The sequence below is a fragment of the Mastacembelus armatus genome, chromosome 8 (genome assembly GCF_900324485.2).
Source record: "Mastacembelus armatus chromosome 8, fMasArm1.2, whole genome shotgun sequence".
NCBI classification, from domain to species: Eukaryota; Metazoa; Chordata; class Actinopteri; order Synbranchiformes; family Mastacembelidae; genus Mastacembelus; species Mastacembelus armatus.
Genome location: NC_046640.1, coordinates 2,813,072 through 2,836,797, shown reverse-complemented (window position 1 = coordinate 2,836,797; position 23,726 = coordinate 2,813,072). Strand labels below are relative to the sequence as shown.

At 39.3% G+C, this 23,726-nt stretch overlaps 1 protein-coding gene across 1 annotated transcript; it reads left to right on the top strand.

Annotated features, from left to right (window-relative positions):
- The first annotated feature begins 60 nt into the window (after window positions 1-60).
- On the top strand, window positions 61-21,185 carry fbxl16 (F-box and leucine-rich repeat protein 16). Its single transcript, XM_026325698.1, has 7 exons — window positions 61-510; window positions 8,023-8,737; window positions 12,278-12,520; window positions 12,741-13,006; window positions 19,524-19,608; window positions 19,853-19,916; window positions 20,590-21,185. Exons 2-7 carry the CDS (start codon window positions 8,030-8,032, stop codon window positions 20,736-20,738), a joined length of 1,515 nt encoding a protein of 504 aa, XP_026181483.1. The 5' UTR covers window positions 61-510; window positions 8,023-8,029; the 3' UTR covers window positions 20,739-21,185.
- Window positions 21,186-23,726: the final 2,541 nt, after the last annotated feature.

Below are 23,726 nucleotides of genomic sequence, written 5' to 3'. Positions count from 1 at the left end.
ACACAAGCAGGTAGAGCAGTTACCTGTACATCTGGGTTGCAGAACAATCACAAGCTGCAGCTCGCGTTACATAAGAAGCAGACACAGCAGTCGTGTGTAGAGCGCTACTCCAGCTGCCGTATCCTATCTCTTTAAATGAGAAAGAGCAACTGCGCTCTGCGTGTGCGCGCGCCTGTGTGGAGGAGAAATTACGAGACAGAGAGGGCCACTGTTGTGACTAGGGAAGCCAAAACACAACACAGAGCCTCATTCGCTTAGATTTCAACGGGTTTGCGGCTTGGCTGTGTGTTGTTCTTCTCTAGGAGTGATTGATTCTGATTTTTATCTATGGGCTCGGCAGGCGCATCTCTCGCCCCCCGATAGGACACAACGGGCAGGACAGCCTCCTTCCTAGTAATTAATTATTTCTTCGTCTCTGCACCGCAACGTTGGGCGAAACGTGATCGAGAAATCAAGATCGAGAGGTGTGCTGATCATGGATTAATACCCGTGTGAATTTTCATCTGAGAGGTAGGGGATGCTGCGAAATAAAGGCCGGACGACAAGGATATGTCCATGGCTGCAGAGAGAGGGAGTGAGAGAAAGAGAGAGAGAGTGTGTGTGTAGCGTGTGTGTGCTATGGATGACGGGGTGTTGGATTATGGCAGCAGCATCCACACTGCGGCTTTTCCGTGCAGTTAAGACAAAGTAGATTGCAGAGAGATCGTGATTGATGTGGGTGAATGTCACTGGATGTTTCTTTGTGTGCACGGTGGGGCCTCAGGGAGACGGAGCTGATCAGCCGCATCGAGCTGCGTATTATTAACAAACACAATGACGTCAGCGTCTGTAAGTGACGCAACCTTTTTCGTGCTGATTTGTGCAACATTGTTTCATTCATTTTAATTATTTCTTTAGATGCCTTTCCAGTGTTTTGTTGTGGTTGTATCGGTTTAAAGCTCTGTCATCTCGTTCTCAATCTCTGTGGGCTCCATGACACCTTTCTACACCTTCCAGTCTTTCTCCTACTGCCCAGTGCTTACAATGGCAAAGCACAGGTTTGTAATGACAGATCCACTGGTGAAACCCAAACTGATATTACACTGATGACCCATCACTCTCAATCATAAGGGTCAATTCAAGATATTGTAAGGTGTGGTTTAACTAGTGAGCTTTGTAACAATAAGTTCTACAAAGTTGAAAAGTGGCTAGTGAACCTGTTGGAAACTAAGCTTTATGTAAACATTCTTGAGTAAAACACTTCCAGTAGCATAGATGCCAATTCCTGTGGGACAACATGTGGTAATTTGAGTGAGAGTAAATGTTAATAAAAGTATGAAAAATATCCTATAGAAGATCAGTGTGTACAGCATGACAAGGACAGCTTCTTTCATTACATCTGACCTGAGAATATGGTTGATCTACTTGTTGGTATTGATCAGAGAGTAGGTCTGCTCTGTGATAAAGTAGTTTGACCATATAATAATTGTCCAGCTCACCATGTGTGGTTTCAGGAGCAATGTATGGACTATATTTCAGGATAATGGAGAAAAATAAAGTTCATGTTAAGGAAGACCTGTTACAAGCTAAAAATTAAACTCTGGCCAGATTAGGAAAGAGCCAAAAAGTAAGGACAGTGTTTTTTACTTTCACTATCATGCTAATCTGGAAATTGGTCTATAATTACAATTAAAATGACCAGTTTTATTGTTAACATGGTTGGAAAAAGCGACGGTGCCTAAATATTAAGTTTTATCTGTTGTTACACACATCAATTCATCTGCTAAATTAATTTTAAACCCCCCTTTTAAACTAACAAACTACTTACAAACAAGATTCTGTAAGAGATTTCAAAAGATCTGGGGTTTATCAGTGGATTAGCAACTGGGGTCAGACAAATGCTGTCAAACTTCATCCCTACTTACACCAAATCTACAGAGATGTGTCATTAGCCGTATGTTAGTAACAGCAGCGTCAGCACTCCATTTGTGTCTACACAGGAAGTGTTCAACCACAGTTTGGAGTGTAGGTCACCTACATGTTTGCATTGCTTGGATCCCAGAACATAAGCACAGTATATATTCCTCTGTCTAAAAATGAAGAAAATGAATGTATATTTTATTATAATTATATAATAATAATAATAATAATAATATTACTAATATGCGCTATATGCTACTATTTTTGCTGGAACTGCTCATATCTCTGAACTGTGAAATTTGTTTTTGAATGTTTTAAATGCCTGTATTTACTGGCAATGGACTGGTAGTAATTTTTAATTATGCCCCACATCTGTTTCTGAATTTCTCTTCCCACATATACAGCAAAAGATTGAAATGTAAACTTTGCTGACCAGCAGCCATTGCCAGGCTGCTGTACTGCAGATAAAGATCATTGTTTAATATTTACAGCATTGTCAAAAAAAAAAAACAGAAATACAGTTTAATGAGACCAGCTGTGCTAGGGACATTTAAAATGGGTAGGGCAGCCAAAACAACCTGTTACAACATGTAAATAAGCTTCAGACATGTACTTATGCTATTTCGTCATGAAAAACACCTAAAAAGTATTTTGTAAATGTGGTTGCTGAAGAACAGAAACTCCCCCTTTGAATGATATTCAACCGAAACCATTATACAATCCATCCATCCATCCATCCATCCATCCATCCATCCATCCATCCATCCATCCATTACCTATACCCACTTATTCCTATCCAGGCTCACAGGGATCTGCTGGAGCCTATCCCAGCTCTCTTTGGGTGAAAGGCAGGGGTACACCCTGGACAGGTCACCAGTCCATCACAGGGCCACATAGAGACAAACAACCTGACACACTCACACTCACTGCTATGGGCAATTTAGAGTCACCAATCAACCTGACATACATGTTTTTGGACTGTGGGAGGAAACTGGAGTACAGACAAAGAAACCATGCAAGCATGGGGAAAACATGCAAACTCCATCCAGAAAGGCCAGATTGCAAACCCAGGACTTTCTTGCTGTGCTAACCACTCAAGCCACCGTGCTGTCCCCATTATACATAGTTTATATAAATGATATGTCATGATCTGTACATGTTTCCTGCCTTGTACTCTTATTTTGAAGTATTTCCTGTTTTCTTTTCCATCCCTTATCTTAGTGTTTTATTTTTGTGATTTTGTCATTACTGTCTGATTGGTTTCACTTGTGTCCTGTTAGCTCCCTTAGTTTAGTTATTCAAACCCCAGTCCTTGTGTCTCAGTTTGCTGGTTAATTGGGTGTATATTTGTTTACTGTCACCTGCCTCAGATTATCACTTAAGGTGTATTCCAGAATGCAGGTTTAACAAACTTTGAACTCCTGAGTTGATAAACAGAAATGTCCTGCAACTCAGGGGTAACTTGCTCTGAGTTTTCACTGAATCTGCTTTCTGGAAAAATCCCTGGACTTTTGGTGTGTTGTGGGGTGCAATTCTAATATTGTTTATTTATTTATTTTTATTATCGTTATGTTGTTCGAAAATACAGTATGTATTTAACCCAATAATTATATATGTTTATTTGACACATATTGCATAGCATATCCAGCTGAAAATATCTGTTCATATTGTTCAATTAAAAAAATAAGATAGGATTCACCTGAGCCATAAATGATATTATGTTTTCTTGCTGTAGGCCTAGTACTTACTATTACTGCTAAAGTGACTTGTTAATTTGTTCAGAAAGGCTTTTCAGGATTGTATGGTTTCATTAAAATTAGATGGATAAAGTAACAACAGTAATTATAGTAACATCATCAACAGAGAGAACAATCAATACAAAGGAGAAAGGTAAGGGGGAAATTAACATCCTTGTATCTCAATCTTTATGAGGATATTCACTGACACAATGCATTCCACAGACCGTAACTTGAGCCAAAACCTAATATATAAAAAACATGACCTAAATATCTCTGGCCATTATGTACAATGATGCAAATCAGTGATTTTTTCTATACTGGTCATCTGTACTTACATACCTTTTTGCTAATGAGATTACGGCACATTTTGTACACACAGTATGTACATCCACATTTTGATGTTGCTGCTTTAACTTAAATAACATGACGTTTCTTCTACCGAGCTGGTGACAAGTTCACTGTCATTTCTGGCCTTTCCTTACTATCCTACCAATGCTTTTACATACAGTACATTAATCTAATACTAAATCTAAATCTAATACATGAATCTAATTGATCTAATTAAAAAGGAATGAATAAATAATTGTATAGCAACATGCTAGGCTAACATATACTAAATACCCAGTCAGAGAAGGACTGACATAAAGAGACAAAGTCCTTGAACAGTGAGATAGCTGTTGGCAGGACAGACTTCTTGTAGCATTCATTATCACAGGATAGATGAAGTAGTCTTTCACTAAAGGTGCTCCTCTGTCTGACCAGCAGGTCATGGAGGGGATGTGACCAGTTCTCCAATATGTTCAACAGTTTGTGTATCATCCTCCTCCACAACCAGCTCCAGAGATTCCAGAGAAGTCTGCAGCACAGAGCCAGCCTTCCTGATCAGCTTGTTCAGTTTGCTGGTGTAATTGGCTCTGATGCTGCTGCCTTAGCAGATAGCAGGAAGGAAAATTACACTGGCCACAACAGACTGATAAAATATCTGCAGTGTATTACTGCACATATTAAAGGATCTGAGCTTCCTCAGAATGTAGAGTCTGCTCTATCCATTCCTCTAGACAGCCTCTGTGTTGCATCTCCAGTCCAGTCTGTTGTCAAGGTGAACCCCCAGATACCTGTACCTCTCCACCACCTCCACCTACTCTTGCAGAATGAAAATGGTCTTTGGGCTGGTCCTAGTCCTCTTAAGTTCACAACCATCTCCATGGTCTTGGCCACATTCAGTAGTAGGTGGTTGTTTCCCTATTGCTGCAGAAAGCGGTCAGACAAACCTCTGTATTCCATCTCCTCTCCACCACTGGCACACCCCACAACTGCAGAGTTGCCTGAGAACTTCTGTAGACAACAGAACTACTGGAAGTCAGCAGTCTGAGCATCAACATTATGATGTCTAATATTTATTAAAAATGCTTTTCTCATGTAAAACCAACTTGATTCCACACTGTTGTTTCCTCTATCTAGAGGAACACCTGATCAACAGTGAAATCTCCTCCATCCTCTTTTGACTTGGCAAAAAAGAAAACTGCATCACAGCTATCATTTGGTGGACAGCTCAGATAAATCCAGATGTGATGCATCATTGGCTATATGGATCTGGACATGATGAACTCTGTCTTAGTAGTAGTGCTTTACATCAGTAATAACATATTCAGAGAGACTGAGGGAAAGTGGGACTAGTCATGTGTTGCTATAACAGGCATTTTGCACTAAAGCCTAACATCACTATTTGTAGTGAGATTGTTGGAACATGCTGTTGAGGTCATCTTTAGCCCCAGGCTCTATGCAACAGACACAGTAAAAGTGATCTTCTATTCAGCACAGTTTGGGTCAGGCCATTGAGACAGAGGAATCCAGACACTTTTAGATAGTTTTCTAGTCTTGGAAAAGTCATGGAACATAAGAGAAACAGTAAAAACGTGTCATTTTGGGAAAGTATTTTGACATTCTGTTTTTATACTATCTGTCAGATCTCTACAGCAACTGAAATTACGTCTACTTGTAGGTTCATAAACAAGACAATATTGCTTGCTTTTAATTGCATCCCAAACAATATATATACAAGCTTGGCTAGCTAACATTACACATTTTGTCAGGATATGTTTATGAACTTGTTTTGTCTGTAGATGTGTCACATTTGTGATGTGAACAGTGTATGCGTGTTAGTTGGAAATTAATGAACTGGAGGGGCTTTTACTTTTAACTTGTGGGCTTTTTAAAATAAGGCCAATAATGATTATTATTGGCCTCTACAGAGCCATAGAATAACATCATCCAAAGTACAGTAAAAAGGAATTCCGTTTTTGCTGTGACCATCTCTATTCCTGTAATCCACACTAACTCCATGATGCTGAGATCAGAGCTCTGTTGGGGCCACACATTCTGTTGCAGGACTCCTTGTTCCTCTGGTGTCTGAACACAGTTCTCTATGACTGGCTATATTTGGGTCCATTATTTTGCTGTAGAATTAATGTTAATGTCAATGTTAAGTTTTTTCACAAAGCACATTTAAAAACAGCCATCAACCAAGATTTGTACATTAAAAACAGTAAAAATCAAACACTAAAAGAGAAATAATTATATAAACATAAACAAAAGATTAAAAATACAGTACACAATAACAACTATACACATGGACAAAATTGTTATTACCCTTCCATTAAAGAAAGAAGACACCTGTGATGTTAATTCATTATTACTTTTGTCAGTTTCATAGCAGCCACACAGTGTGAGTGCCTGATAACGTTTGCTCTTGGAAGCTAAGCAGGGCTGTTCCTGGTTACTACTCGGAAAGGAGACCAACTTGCAAGACCAAGGGCTGCTTGTGTTGGGAAGGGAACCTGGTGTAAAACCTATGTAAAATTGATCATGCAGACAAACTGATCTGCTGTGGTGGCCCTGAATGGGAGAAAAAAATACTTATGTCAGTTTCAAGCTATTTCAGCGACCATTGTGGGGTTTTCTTTGTTCAGTGGAAGGATACCAACAATTTTGTCCACGTGTGTGATCAGATAACTTTTGAACAACTGGCCCCACGTGTTAGAAACCTGGAGAACACAGGAAAACATCCTACTCAAATTCATATTCAAGGGCATTCCCACTGCTGAAAATACATTTGTAAATGTGAACACCATATTTAAGCATGGGTAAATAGATAATTATTGTATGATGAACTTGCAGTATTTTGTTTTAGCCCATTCTATAACATATGAGGCTATGTATTCTTCATCTGAGCTCTGAGTGGTTAGTCTATTGCAATGTTTCATAGCTGGTTTCTGTTTCTGTAGCTGGTCTGATTTACAACATTGCTGTATTATATAATGGATGAACCTCTTTGATGCTACAGTGGAGGCAGAGCAAGTCTGCCATCTGCTAAAGGACTGACAACTAACACTGTAAAGTGATAAAATGCTTACATAAGTGTTCATATTGAGAAATATTATTGATGACCTCTAAACAGTATGTGCATATAAGGAAATGCATATGTAAATAAATGCAGCAGGTGTTAATAGCTGGCTGTGTCAGGAGAGTGGGACAAAGAGATGTTGTGCTTTGTGAAGCCCTATAGTCAGCATGTTATATAACTGAGCAGTTTGTGCCTGTGAGCTGTCCTCCTGTTGCTGATACAGTCAGATCACAGAGAACAGGCTAGATAGGGCAATGGGGCACAGCATTCATTTACACTATGATATGTTTCCAATACAATGCCCAGCACTGTTAAGCACAAATGACGAAAGAGAGGCAGCTTATTCAAACAGCATACTTATTACATTTGACTGTATACCGTTTTTTAAATACCAAATATCTTCTAATGAGAGTGTGATGATCGATCCATTTTCACAGTTAACGCTATATTTATATTTATTCATTTATGAATTGAATAATCAATGGTTAGCCAAAGTAGATAATTGAAATAGTGGAAGGTTATATTGATAAAACCTTTTAATTTTATGTTATTATGTAGATATGTCTTTTCTGAAAAATTAGTTGACAAACAATTGAAAGCAGTTTGACAAGATAATCTTAACTCGAAGGCCACTTAGTAGCTTTTTTCAGAGCTTCTCATTCTATTTCAGTCTATGTCAGTTTCATGGAGCTAGTATAAAAATTGCCTGTGTGAACATGATATAATAGATGATATAATAGATTACTGTATATGGTGAGATGTGTTGAAATTCCTGATAATGCTAATGAATGGACCTTTGGTCTGACATAGAACAGAACAAAAGCTGTGAAAAGATCTGGACTGTTGATGTGCTGTGTGATTTCATTGTGTTTTCTTGGTGCCAAAACAGCATAATAAGCTTTATAGACTTTGATCCTTTATAAATGAATTTTTATTTAACAGTACTTAACAGCATGCTGTTGATCTTTTGTCTTTCACCAGGTGCCCAATGTTGAACATGTCCTCCCCCACTGAGCTGAAGTCTCCCTGTGTGACTCGCAATGGTATGGTGAAGTTACCCGCCAGCCAGTCCAATGGTTTGGGCAGTGCGAGTATCACCAAGGGGACACCTGCTGCCAAGAACCGCCTGTGCCAGTCCTCTTCAGTACCCTCCATTTTGCCTCCTCCACCATCCTCCCTTCCATACCATCACCACCACCACCTGGATGGCCCTGGCATTCCTCAGTCAGCAGCCTCTCTCTTGGGCTCGGACCTGGAGGCTGGAAAGCCTCTGGTGGGCTTGAAGCCGTCCCTTCGCCAAATTCCCCCTCTCACTCCACCCAAACCCATGCTGCTGGAGCGCCAGCTTGTCCTGGATGAGAAGCTGCTCAACCGACTGCTTTGGTACTTCACAACTGCTGAAAAATGTGTGCTGGCACAGGTATGCAAGACATGGCGCAAGGTGCTATACCAGCCCAAATTTTGGGAGGGCGTGGCACCCATCTTGCATGCCAAGGAGCTATATACCCTGCTGCCCAATGGGGAGAAGGAGTTTGTCAGTCTACAGGCCTTCGCCCTGCGTGGCTTCCAGTCTTTCTGCTTAGTAGGTGTGTCAGACCTGGACATTTGTGAATTCATTGACAACTATCCACTGTCCAAAAAAGGCGTTCGGTCAGTCAGCCTCAAGAGGTCCACCATCACGGATGCTGGGTTAGAGGTGAGTGAGGTTGTGTTTGACAAGGACAGTTTATTGGGTGAGAATTTTCACATTTGCAGACAGTGGGTAGTCCAAAATGCCTGTCTGGACAAAATTGGTTTAATGTCTATTTCAACACCCCTATGTCATCACTTCACCAACAGTCAATCATGTCATATTCAGTACCACAAATATATTTTCATCCATTCATTATTTTCTTCCAATTTCCAATTTGCTTTTTGTTGCTTTTATTAAGATATTTCATGTTAAAAAACGTTTCAGTGCCTCAAAGTATCCATTTCTTAGCAGCCTATAATCTGAAACATATACAGGAACTGTTAAGTTTCATTAACGCCTTGAAAAGAGGTTTCTAAGCTCCTAACCTTTTATGTGGTTAAATAAAGTATAAATAACATTGACAACATAAAGCAGAAATACTTGCAAAGAATGGAAGAATGAAAATGACAGAATAAGGCATCAGGTTAGAGGTAATTGCATCCTCGCTCCTTTTAGTGGTCTTTATTAATGGCCAGACAATTATTTGAGATTATCATTATTTCTGTACTGAATTTTATTTGAAAATTAACAGCACTCCAGGTCAGTGTTGTCACTAGTGAGATGAAAGCTGAAAACCTCTCAGATTTCTCTGGGCAGACAAGAGACTGGCACAAACTGGACTAAAACCAGTTCAGTTTTAATCTGGTTGTGATGTCTGCATGTAAGTGGATATGTTTGGACATTATCCTGCTGTTTGTGTGCTGGTTTGACAGTAGTAGCAAATCAAATGTTGCTGTCATTGGCTTAGATGCAGTTTAAGGCTTTGGATAGTTTTAAACCTGTGTTGTCTGGGTCATATGATCATTAAAACCACCCCATGTGACTTGTCAAGACCACTCTGCATACCTGGCTTAAATGAGACTGGATTCAGTCTCACATTTAATCTCATTTAATTTTAAATCTCGTACTATGTCTATGTTTAATATACAACAAATATACATTTCTGCCAAATGCAAGTTCTTTCCTTAGTTACACACACTGCTCTAGGTCTGAAACCATTTGCCTCCCTCTGTGTGGCCACAGAAGAATGGACAGAGTTGTTTCTTAGACAAAAATATCAAATTGTTAAGCACCTTAACAAAGAGGGAAGCTAATTGCTCAAGCAAAGTACAGTATGTTACCATGATAGTTACATTTACAGAAACAAACATATGGAGACTGACTCCCTAAGGTGAGCTGAATGAAATTTACAAAAGACAAGGTAACAAATAAACAAACAAACAAACAAAAAAAAGAAATTAACTTTTGAGTGTGTGTATCTGTATAACAGTTTTTATTACATTAATTACTATATGTATTATACATGTACGTGAAACCTCCCCAATCAATTGCTGCCTATTTCTCATCAAAGGAAACATAAGCCCAGTGCAATCATGACTTAGCCCCTGATCATTTCAGTTGCTAAAAATGCCCCTAATTGGTGGAATAAATTTTACTATCAATTGAGCCATCAGATTGCTGTTAAGGGTGAGAATCTTAGTAATTGCGCAGCCATTGTCATTGGCTGTGTAATCATATTCATTTGGCTTGACTAATTGTACAGCAGTGTGGAATGTGGACAGCAGTTGAAATGGAAAAGAGATCAGGCCTCAATAATAGCAACAGTGCAGCAACACATACAATGATGATGGCAGTAATTTTTCCATTGTCCTTGTGCATGCTGATAAGGCAAAGAGACACTCCTAGTGTGCTACATCTGACACCTGCATTTGGCAGCTTAGATATCTGTTTTAACTGCAGTTCAGCTAAATCTGTGTTTATTTTAACACAGCAATTGGGCCTAGTTTAGTAGAGTTGTGCTCTAAACCCCTATAGGTTCCAGTTTAGCTAGAAAGTCCGACTAAGCTAGATAGATGCTAAGCACAACAGGGTCCGCATTATTTTGCCTTGGCTTCTTTTCAGAATATGTCTTTTTGCTGTCATTTTCCTTTGCTAGGAACAAAAGAGACATAATACTTGTAAAGTGTTTCTCAGATGGTGCTTCATACCTGCTTGGCTAGGCTGCTATTCTGGGATGAGTAGATGGTTGCCATGGAGAATCCTCAAATTGTTGGCTACATGATCTATATATGGACTTTACTGTTATGAGATAGACTTGTGCTTTACCATTTTGTTTGCCCTCAGAGAAGATGAGGATTTCATTAAAAAAAAAGAAAAAACTGAATGAAAAGGGAAATAAAGATTGTTAGATTTTAGTTTTATAGTACAATCCTATAGTATAGGTGCTCTGAGATTATGGAGACTAAAAATGCCCATAATATAAATTAATATATTAATATAACTTAATGGCAAAAGTTTAACACAGCTTTATCAAATTTTAATAGTTCTTTCAAATTGTTTTGCAATGAATTTTTTTTTCTTTGCAAAGTATTTGTCAGTTGAGACAAAGTGAACAGTGCTAGTAATTGGTTGTTCATATGAGTTGAACTTGTACATTTTGGAAAGATATGAAAGCAGCAGGTTTGGTCATGACAATCTCAGGGTAAACAGCAGAAGTGTGGCAAAATAATCCACTAGGAATGTGCACTTGCATGTATATGATCAGCCAGAAACATTAATACTTTTTGGTTTTTAAAGGGATTCAATTGCAAAGACCAGCTCTATTGGCTTCAAATACAATATCACTTATCATATAATGTTTGATATACATGTCTCATTTATAAAGCAACTAGCCCTGTTTCAAGAGAGTTTTAATTCCTTTTTATTGATTATACCAGCATTAACAACATGAACAGGACACATAGAACAGGGTCTTTCACAGCTTTGGCAACAGACCACCAAAACTGTATGTAAGAAATGAAAATACCTATACAGTGGGTATGGAAAGTATTCAGACTTAAATATGAGTGTCACTGCAAAGGGTCTGAATACTTATGACCATGTGATATTTCAGTTTTTTTTTTTAAATAAATTTGCAAAAATTTCTACATTTCTGTTTTTTTCTGTCAAGATGGGGTGCTGAGTGTACATTAATGAGAAATAAAATGAACTTTTTTGATTTTAGCAAATGGCTGCAATGACACAAAGAGTGAAAAATTTAAAGGGGTCTGAATACTTTCCGTACCCACTGTAAATGTATGGTTGTATTAATGGTTAAAATGTATTTACTATATGCAGGTATATTGAATAATTATGTATTTTTATTTTCATAAATTCATCAAACATGGTTAGATTTGTTTTGTGTTGTTGAGATGAGTAGTTCATATTATCTGCACAATAAAACTATAAACAGACCATTTCACTGGAATTTCCACTATATCTAATATTGCATCAAGTACAGTACAACTGTAGACACTAAAGCTGAGTTCCTGTGTTTGAGTAAACATTATTACAAAAGACTGCAGTTAACGAATATTGTGTAAGTGCACTTGTTGTATTCCTTTGATTTAGGTGGTCATCAAATCCAAAAATCCAGAATTCAGCTACTTTTCCAATATTGCGTTATGTCTCTCCATGTTTCAGCAGCTACATCAGTGATTCAAACTGGTAGCCTTTATGTTGCAGGTCATGCTGGAGCAGATGCAAGGCCTGATGCACCTTGAACTGTCGGGCTGCAACGACTTCACGGAGGCTGGTTTGTGGTCCAGCCTGAATGCCCGTCTAACTTCCCTCAGTGTCAGTGACTGCATCAATGTGGCAGATGACGCGATTGCTGCTATCTCACAGCTTCTGCCCAACCTATCTGAGTTGAGTCTGCAGGCCTACCATGTTACTGACACAGCCATGGCCTACTTCACAGCCAAACAGGTAGGATGTCACAACAGGAGAAATCAGCTTAGTGCTTTGCTGTCACACAACTTAAGTATTTGTACTGTTTTTGAGTTTTTGTTTTCCACACATCCATAGTAATAATCCTGAATTTCCCTTTGGGGGTTTATCTCGTCTCATCATCATCATCATAGTGAAGCTGCCCTATGTCACTGATACATTTACATATAAATAAATTTATATTACCCTCCACTTGAAGGGCTACACCACCCACACTCTGCGGCTTCATTCCTGCTGGGAGATCACCAATCATGGTGTAGTCAACATGGTGCACAGCCTTCCAAACCTGACTGCCCTGAGCCTCTCTGGCTGCTCCAAGATCACTGACGATGGAGTTGAGCTGGTTGCTGAGAACCTGCGTAAACTCCGCAGCCTGGACTTGTCCTGGTGCCCTCGGATCACTGACATGGCCCTTGAGTACATTGCTTGTGACCTGCATAAACTAGAAGAACTGGTGCTAGACAGGTTAGTATGTTTGGGATTGTGTGGTTTCATCCTTGTTACTAATTACTAACAATAATTAATAAATAGTTAAGTGTTATCTAGTTGGAATAGTAATTGAATAACTATGAATGGTCAAATAAGCTATAATTCATTCTTTATTTGTAGAGATATTATCATTAAAGTACTACAGGTGTTATTAGTATAGTTGCATTTAACAATGGGACCACTTATAAACTGGTGCATGTGTGAGTGTATGGGTGTATGTGAAAGCAGAAAAAATACATAGGAGAAATAACAGAATGAATTATGGCTTGCATGACTTCATGTACTCCAGTGATTAACTTGTGCTTGAGTAGATAAACAGAGGACAATAGTATACTGCCACCGTCCCTACAGTCTTATCACCACCAGGGGGGAGGCATCAGGGAGGAGAATGAAGAACTTTGCCCTGTGGTGAAGCTTCTTGAGAGACAGCCACTTGCAGAATGTTCAGATTGCCCTATTTCTCTTCTAGAAATAGTTGCTCTTTAACTTGAATAGTGCTCTTTAGTGTTTAGGCTAAAGAAAAAAAGAAAGAGTGTGGTCCAAGCCAGGTGGGCATAGATGAGTTTCTCTTCAGTGTGCAGGCGCAAAGAAGGGATATGACCCATTAGTGATAGCCCAGAGGGCTGCGCTCCACTGAGATAAAACTAAATTATGTACCTAAGTAAGCTAACATCAATGTTCATGATGTTGTAATGTTACAACATCATGAGCATACATACTGACTTTTTTCTTCTCTTTCATCTATATACCATACCACACCACACCACATCCCCACACGCAGCATATTAGTCGGTTCAGTACAAGCAGCTGTATCCTCTCTGAGCTTCGGTCCAGCTGCAGCTATGTCAGAACAGAGCTCTGTGATATGTGTGTGCCCTGGATTATCTTTTTCATTAGATCACATTAGAAGTTGCTTTGTCTCCATCACTGTGTCCATAAATAAATTAAGTTTGTCAGCAAGAATTCTCTAGAGTCTGGTGTGATGAAACAAATTCACATACTTGTCTTGAGTACATGCTTCACTGAGTCTAATGTTGGTGATCCTGCATAACTGGTATTATGAAGCTAGTTATCAGATGGCTTTGCTAACTCTGCATTTTCCAGCCAGTCCTGAGATGTTCATGGTGCGCATTAGGTGACCTCACCAGAACCATGAGATAAGATGAAATTGTGACACCAGTGCATTTGTAAATCTAAAGTTGCTAGAATGCCATTTGCAAATAAGAGTGGTGGGGTGATGAGGCGAGGGCTAGTCCCAGAATGTGTACAGAATCGGTTGCATACCATATTGAAAACAGTCCAGTGAATAAACATTATGGCAATAATTTAAAATTATTTAAGGCTACTCTGTAGAACACCAGAAAATGTCCTTCTGAAATGCTTACATCAACACTTAACAGTGAGAAAGTCATTTTTCAACATATACAATATATGCACAATATTTCACAGTAAAGAATCATACACATAGCTTTCTAAAATATGCACGCAATGCGTGAAATCCAGCATTGAGTGCCTAAAATCAATTGTCAGAGATTGAAATGGTTTATATTTCACACACTTCCTTGTTATGAGGTGATGGAGATGATGGTGAAGAAGAGACGTACAGTGGGTACGGAAAGTATTCAGACCCCTTTAAATTTTTCACTCTGTGTCATTGCAGCCATTTGCCAAAATCAAAAAAGTTCATTTTATTTCTCATTAATGTACACTCAGCACCCCATCTTGACAGAAAAAAGCAGAAATGTAGAAATTTTTGCAAATTTATTACAAAAGAAAAACTGAAATATCACATGGTCATAAGTATTCAGACCCTTTGCAGTGACACTTATATTTAACTCACATGCTGTCCATTTCTTCTGATCCTCCTTGAGATGGTTCTGCTCCTTCATTGGAGTCCAGCTGTGTTTAATTAAACTGATTGGACTTGATTAGGAAAGGCACACACCTGTCTATATAAGACCTTACAGCTCACAGTGCATGTCAGAGCAAATGAGAATCATGAGGTCGAAGGAACTGCCCAAGGAGCTCAGAGACAGAATTGTGGCAAGGCACAGATCTGGCCAAGGTTACAAAAGAATTTCTGCAGCACTCAAGGTTCCTAAGAGCACAGTGGCCTCCATAATCCTCAAATGGAAAAAGTTTGGGACGACCAGAACTCTTCCTAGACCTGGCCGTCCAGCCAAACTGAGCAATCGTGGGAGAAGAGCCTTGGTGAGAGAGGTAAAGAAGAACCCAAAGATCACTGTGGCTGAGCTCCAGAGATGCAGTAGGGAGATGGGAGAAAGTTCCACAAAGTCAACTATCACTGCAGCCCTCCACCAGTCGGGACTTTATGGCAGAGTGGCCCGATGGAAGCCTCTCCTCAGTGCAAGACACATGAAAGCCCACATAGAGTTTGCCAAAAAACACATGAAGGACTCCCAGACTATGAGAAATATGATTCTCTGGTCTGATGAGACCAAGATTGAACTTTTTGGCGTTAATTCTAAGCGGTATGTGTGGAGAAAACCAGGCACTGCTCATCACCTGCCCAATACAATCCCTACAGTGAAACATGGTGGTGGGAGCATCATGTTGTGGGGGTGTTTTTCAGCAGCAGGGACAGGACGACTGGTTGCAATTGAAAGAAAGATGAATGCGGCCAAGTACAGAGATATCCTGGAAGAAAACCTCTTCCAGAGTGCTCAGACTGGGCTGAAGGTTCACCTTTCAACAGGACAATGACCCTAAGCACACAGCTAAAATAACAAAGGAGTGGCTTCGGAACAACTCTGTGACCGTTCTTGACTGGCCCAGCCAGAGCCCTGACCTAAACCCAATTGAGCATCTCTGGAGAGACCTGAAAATGACTGTCCACCAACGTTCACCATCCAACCTGACAGAACTGGAGAGGATCTGCAAGGAAGAATGGCAGAGGATCCCCAAATCCAGGTGTGAAAACTTGTTGCATCATTCCCAAGACTCATGGCTGTACTAGCTCAAAAGGGTGCTTCTACTCAATACTGAGCAAAGGGTCTGAATACTTATGACCATGTGATATTTCAGTTTTTCTTTTGTAATAAATTTGCAAAAATTTCTACATTTCTGTTTTTTTCTGTCAAGATGGGGTGCTGAGTGTACATTAATGAGAAATAAAATGAACTTTTTTGATTTTGGCAAATGGCTGCAATGACACAAAGAGTGAAAAATTTAAAGGGGTCTGAATACTTTCTGTACCCACTGTAGTGTATGATAGTAACTATGCAAATAGAAATTACAGTATATAAATGGCAGAATGATGATGGTTCAGTGAGTTTGACATATGATGTAACTGTGTCCAATTCTGACTGCCTATTAGCATTTAATTAAATTTTTCTTTAAATACTAGTAGACTATGTTTGATCACATAATGTTTCCAGTTGAGTTAGCAGCATGTACGTAAGTAAAGTATAGGTTTTTACCTTTCTAACCATATATGGTTTTATTCACTTATGTAATAATTGTTATTGGAGCTGAGAAAAGCACTCTACCATGGTTGTATTAGCCATGTGTAAACCAAATCCAACCACACTCATCTGCTCGGTGCATCTACTTTTGCCTGCTGAATTTACGGGTTATTAGCTTGTTCTTCAGTTAACCTAGACAATACTATCACCACATCTCATTGCAAATTTCTGTCCTTCAAAATAAGATTGCATGCTCTAATAATTAAAAATGATACAGTAGCTATAAAGGCATGTCAATTTTAATTTTGCTGTGTACCACTTGGTCTTGTATATTTTTTCTTATTTCAATCACTTCTTTTTTTTAAATTTATTTATATTTTTTTGGGCAGTTTTTGCCTTTATTTTGATAGGACAGTGGAGAGATAGGAAATTAGAGGAGAAAGTGAGGGAAGACATGCGTCCCCAGCGTATAAGGACGGGCGCCCTACCACTACACCACCAGTGTCCCTCATCACTTCTTAAATAATATATTTAATATATAAAATATAGAAATCATTTAATCACACACTAGAAATGGGAGTGAAAAAGCAATCACTGGCAGCAAAGTAAGTTTGCAGTGTGATTGTTAGGGGCTATATTAAAACATGTTTAACATCCAAGACAAATAATGAGCAGATGGGGAACATTTGATTTATTTATATATATGGGTGGTCTGAAATTGAAGACCTGAAACAAGAGAAAGAGTTTAGACACATCTTGTTTTTTAAATTCAATTTAAATTTTAATAATCAGATACGAGGTCAGGCAGCCAGGGAGAGAAAAAGAGGGGGCCATGTGAACTTAGGGACCAGCAATGAAAGGGGCTGGTCCCTAAGGGGCGCCATCAGACAGGGTACAAGAAGTGGCTGCCTGGCTGACATCTTACTGCTGCTCCCAGTCTGTTCTGGCTAGACCTTGAGCCTCTAGCCTTGCAGCATGACCCTCCGCGTTGTTGACATCTCCTAAGCTGTGAGCAACAAGGCCTTGGTGGTGTTCCTCGTGACTTTGCCAGTGTTGCAGACATAACTGATTTCAAAGATATGCAGACTGAGGAAAATGGGAAATTACCTTTTCCCACTGTGTCACCAGGATCACCTCTGGATCCTCTAGGTGGAACTTATGTCCATCCATAACAAGAAAGTGCCCAACAAACAACTTCCTAAATAGCTACTCGTCCATGTACTCTGCTGGCAACTTTCCGTAGTGGGCATCAGGGATCCTTTCCTTATTATAGGTGCCTTCTGGATCATTGTAGATGATGAAAGGAGGGACATCCTCCCCAGCCCAATTAAAGTAGACCAGGACAGTGATGTGGTCCCTGGTTTTCTGGACCTGATATTAGGCATGTTTGGTCCCTCAGGGGTTCTCCTTCAATCCATGCTGCTCCAAGGTGGTGGTGAGCATCCTGAAGTACTCTTTAATGGGCTACCCCTTGGCACAAGATGCTTTCCCCTGGTCAATAATGTCTGTGGTCTTGGAAGTAAGGCAATGGTGATGCCACTCCCTGAAATGAATCCACCATGTCTGGCCAAGTGCCCTCTACAGTTCCTCTGGGCGGTTGAGGTTGTAAATGGTCAGAACATGGGCTATAACCTGAGGATTTGTCAGAGAAAACCAATGACTGGCAGAATACAATCAGAGGACACCTTCCACTTACTGTCTCTCAGAGTGTTCTTAGGAGTGCCAAACAGTTTGGCTCTTCCTTACTCTGAGGCGGCAGGCTTCTACCTCCTGTAGCGCCAGTGCCATGGCCTCCAAGGTCAACTGTCTCTCTCTCTCTCTCTCTCTCTCTCATAGACACACAAGCTCACACAATCACATATCACTCCTACTGTTCTTCTGATTATTTTCTTTATCAATTTTTTTTCGTTTATTTGTCTTTTCTCTCTGAGCTTTCTCTTTCTGATTTCTGATCTGTCCTGGCTGTTTTGTAGGTGGGTGTAGGCTAGGTGCAAAAAGGACAAGTATGACTTAGCTTAAACATGACCTAAGCGTTCTCATGGCTTACATTTGTCAAAGTCACTTTCATATAAAATTTAGAAACTTAAATATTTATATAAAAACATGAAATCTGACATACAAATAGTTTAACATGCATAAATTACTCCCACTGACCCTTTAGTTACAGTTGCCAATAATAGTCCAATGTTGCCAACAATAGTCCCCATTAAAAAACAGGAAAATGTGTCACACCAGGTGTGGTTTTATAGATTTAGAGAATAGCAGCGAAGGGCGCTCAGAATTAGACACAACTTGGCTCTACATTTTATTCATCCAGGTGCCATCAAAAACGTTTTAGTGCAATGAGTTTGATAAGAATTTGTCACTCTGCTAGCTGCTTCCATTTGCATTCCACTCCCATTTCCAGGCATGTGAGAGGTACTGTGGGCATCACCTTTAAAACAAAATGTGATTCCCTGTCTAGAGCCATCATTTGTGTTGTACATGGCAGTGCAATATAGCTGCCCCCATGAAAGCAGACCCGCTCCCTGTGTAGATTTAAAATACTAATTTTAAGGCTGGGGACACTCTAGACGATTTTATGCACCCTTCAGTGATCGTGGGGGCGTGGCCCGATTCCAGGTGTGTAGTACCTTTATGCCTCACAAACATGGTAGCAAATCAAATCAAAACCAGTGCCAAAAGGAGCATTGAAAACATGCTTGTTGAGCATTGAAAACATGCCTGCCTGTTACTACAAACGGCAGGTGTGTGTTCTCTTGATCTTGTTGAATCCTCTAGTGTGTGCATTCTGAGGATTATAGTATTAAAACTCAGCTGAAACTGTCCTTATGTCTGTGGTCTCCCAAATCAGTAAAGATTTTAAAATCATCTAGTGTGTCCCCAGCCTAAGATTACAGTTAGTATTTTCAGTGATTACACACCAGTGGCAACATATTTATGAATACTATATTCCATTTCTGCTAATAGATTTCTTTAATACACATTGAACTTTTAAAATAGTGACAGTGTGTGAATGCGTTATTTGTTTACTCAGATATATTGTAGTGTATTGTGTCTGATTCCAGGTGTGTACGGATCACAGACACTGGCTTGGGCTATTTGTCCACCATGTCATCATTAAGGAGCCTCTACCTGCGCTGGTGCTGCCAGGTAACAGAAATAAAAATCCATTAGAACAATCTGGTAACTTGTTTATATTCTGTAATTCATTACAATTAATGTCCAGGATTGTTGAGTGCTAAGGCAGTTTAAGCACACAAGGTGATAACATTTTATTGATACACTGGTGGGGAAATATTGTGAAAACAACTGCTCTTTAACTTGTTTATCACATAGTCACAATGACTGGAATACATGTGTGGAACACGATGTGTGTGGGTGTGTGTGACTGCAGGTGCAAGATTTTGGACTGCAGCATTTATTTGGGATGAGGAGTCTTCGTCTCCTGTCTCTTGCAGGTATGAATTTCTTGCCCTGTCTTTAACCTCATGAAGCCCCTACTACTGTTTAACTGTGATCTGACCTGTCTGTACTCTATCCACATTGTTTAAAATATAATACCTTTGTTGTTTTGGATTGCATTAGGTAAGCAGTATTACATTGTAAGTAAAGAAGAATGAACATATATCCTGAACTCAAAGGTTCACTCAATAGATTTGGCATGTACATATTTTTTTGTGATGTAGTATCTGACGTGGCTTGCTCAGTTGTGGTACATTATATAGCATTATATTTGTACCAGGTTGGATATTCCTGAGTGTGCAATGGGCCATTCGGAGCTCAGGAAAATGTTTGAACCCACAAAATTATATTTTAAAGAGACAATATTAATATGCATAGCACAATTTAGTTTGAGCAAACAAAAATATGTGCTCAATAAATAAATGTACGTTTGCTACTATCTATAGAAATGTGCATTAATAGACACTGTGGCTTAGCTTTACTTATTTGTCCTCTCAAAAATTGCTTATCTTAGGGCTTGCCTCCCACTCTATTGCTCTTTTAACACCTTCTCTCTGTTCACACTCAACTTTGCCTGTATGCTTTCTCACCTCTGGCACAGTGTTAACATGTGCCAAAGAAACAACCAATCTAACAGAAGGCCAATTCTGATTTGTCCACCCTACCCAGGCTGCCCTCTCTTAACCACCACTGGTCTGTCAGGCCTCATCCAGCTGCAGGAGCTGGAGGAGCTGGAGCTGACCAACTGCCCTGGAGCCACTGCAGAACTCTTCAAATACTACTCTCAGCACCTGCCCCACTGCATGGTCATTGAGTAAGACCACTGACCAACCCCACTGCCCATTCAACCAACTGACCACCATGTTTCAACCTTCCTCCTCTTTCACTCTTCCTCACTCTCTTCCTCAAATGCTAGCCAGAAGACTGAACTGCTCTTATTGTACCACACTATTCCTCACTCCCTACCCTGCCCGCCTTCTTCCACACCCCATTGAGTAGACTAACCCAGAGGCAGATGAGAGAGGCAGGAAGAGGCAGGTGATGGATCATACCAGACCCCCAAGGTTGATGGAATGGTGTTTGAGCTTCATTTGAGAAGATGTTGGAGTGAAGAGCTTGGTGTGACGTCTTGTCTGATAGCAAGTTTCTTCTTCAGAATCAACAAAGGCTTTTGTTTATGAGGGAGAGCTTCTCCAAAGACTGGTGATTGGGTTACTGAAGGATGTGGCATGTACAGAGAAATATGCAGCATTGAGATAGGAAATAGGACTTTTGGACTTGACCTGATATGGTGGAAGTCACATGTGCTCATACGCTATAAACATACACACACACACACACACACACACACACACACACACACACACACACACACCCACACACACATTCTGAATATAGTAAATGAAACAAATGTTAAATACCATAAATACTGACATTTGTATTTCCACCACTTAATATAACTGATGTTATTTCAAAGGTCCAGTTTTCTCTTCTTCAGAGAGACCAGCTGGAGAAACAGGAATGAGAGAGAATTAATTATACAGTTTGCTAATGATACAGAAAGTGAGCAACAAGGATGGGAAAACTCTCTCCATCTCCCTTCCTTTGTGTGTGACGTGTGTCATGGACTTACAGGTTCCCTTCTTTCTGGGATACCATCACCTTTTTCCATTTTTGTGTCTTCAAATCAAAAAAAAAAAAAAAAACTGTTTACATTGTTTTTTGTGTTGGAACTGCACGCTTCATTGACTCATTGCTTTACTTTTCTTCCCTCTTGATTTTTTTTGCACATGTTTCATTTACAAATCTGAAGGAGAAGCTGTTGTAAACTGTGAATGTTGTGTTTTTAAAGGGGAAATGTGTCACAGAGATAACATGAACAAGCACTCAGTCAAATGGAAAATGGAAAACAGAAAGCATGTGACTTTATGGCTGGAGATTTTTTGTTGAGGATTACCTTTTATTCTCTTAAATGATTTACTACAATAGAATCATGAACAGAAATCCAGTTGAATATGAGGCTTACAGTGATGACTTGCTGCTTCTGAATTTGAATTACTAATTAATTTCAGTTAGCATAGAGTTTTGCAAGCCATATTTCTGTTAGAGAGGTAGTTTGCCCAGATTTGATGAGTTTTGAATGAAACACTTTCTTACCATCTTTTAAATGCTGACAGAAACACGTGATGTTAATTTTTGAATATGAAGTTGTGTGGGTCTGAAGCTGCATATGCATTGAGTGAACCCCTTGGCTATGTTCAGGTACTTTCAGTGGGGCTGGGAGATGGCACTATTTCATATTCGAGGTCTTCTTACAATGCCTACCAGAGGCCAGGATCAGAAGTAAACAGGAGCTTGTGAGAATTTTACAATTTTTCCTACTAATCCAGAGCCAGAAAAACTTATGAATAACCTTTTATTGTTAATGCTTGAAATCTTGCTAAAGAATAGATTTAGTCTATTAAGTGATACCAGTATAACAGACCAATAGCATCTTTTTACTGCAGTAATGCTGCAAACTGAGAAGTGAGTTTGTGTGGAACAAGCCAGGTGGAGGTACATAAATTGTGAGTAAATGGAGATGGAATCTGTTGTCTTAAAGGTTAATTCTTGTTTATTCTCCTCGATTATTTTTGCAACTCCAGTTCTATTAGTAACAAGAACACTTTAACCACAAAAATAGTGGGTAGGTGAGATCTCAAAACTCTGCAATGTTGCTATAATAAAATGTTACAAGACATTAGCAGTCACATGGTTAACAAATTTGGATACAAACCAATTGATTAATTAGGCTTATGTAGAAGAAAAGGTGTTGATGATGTGATATGAGATTAGATGAGATAAACTTTATTTATCTCTATTAGGAAATTCAGGTAAAATAAAATTCAGGTGATGGTAAAATATTAACCAAACCCAGATTGCAATACACCATACAGGATCTTCCTTAGATCTTAAGAGTCCCATACACATATAACTTGAGCTAGGCTGAGCTTTGCAGTCAGCATGCCCTTGTGTTGGTAAACTGATACAAAAAGTCATCTGAAAATATGTCTGACTCTTGCTAAGGAAAAATAAACATTTAAATAAGATATTTATGTTACAAAGGAAAAACAAATAACTTCAAGCTAGTAGTATGTTTCCCCCTATTCTCCAAGTATCATTCAATAGGAAATGCATGAGCCCAACAGCAAGCCACTGTACTGCTTTATACCTCTTGTGGGTCCTGAGATGTGCTGCCAACTGAAAGGACTGGATAAGTATCAGTGAGTATTAGGTAGTGCCAAATGCATCCACAGCAGCGCATAAAATGTGGCCAGTTGCCTGCACTGAAATGGACGGAGTGTGACCTGTATGGACATGGCAGACCATGCATGTTTTTAGTTGGTCTGCATTTCTGTGTCAAGATGGCTCATTTTAAAGGTGTTTTGCATCTTTTCATTGTACATAATATATATGTTTATTTATTTATTTATTTCAATTAATTTGTGTCTTATTTATGTGATTTATTTACTGAAGAGACATGTTTCAAAGAATTTTTGTTTTATGTAACTTGCTTAAAATTTGCTTCAGAATAATCTGAATTTATTGCTGGTCTGCTTTTTTAAAAATATTTTCTAACATTTCAGACTCCCAAGTGACCAAGTGAAATAATATATCTATTACACATTTAACATGCAGTCTTTTAGACACTATTCAGTGACCATTAGCATAATTAACACTGACTAAATGCACAAGAGTGTATTTTTATTGGAGCAAGTATGTGTCAACATTGTGCCAATGTTTGGTCCCTCAGAAAAAGGAGACAA

Excerpts from the sequence above, each read along its gene's own strand:
- fbxl16 (XM_026325698.1), top strand. The coding sequence starts at position 8,030 with ATGTTGAACATGTCCTCCCCCACTGAGCTGAAGTCTCCCTGTGTGACT. Across the intron at positions 13,007-19,523 it reads GAAGAACTGGTGCTAGACAG|GTGTGTACGGATCACAGACA; the intron begins GTTAGTATGTTT and ends GTCTGATTCCAG. Across the intron at positions 19,917-20,589 it reads TCGTCTCCTGTCTCTTGCAG|GCTGCCCTCTCTTAACCACC; the intron begins GTATGAATTTCT and ends CACCCTACCCAG.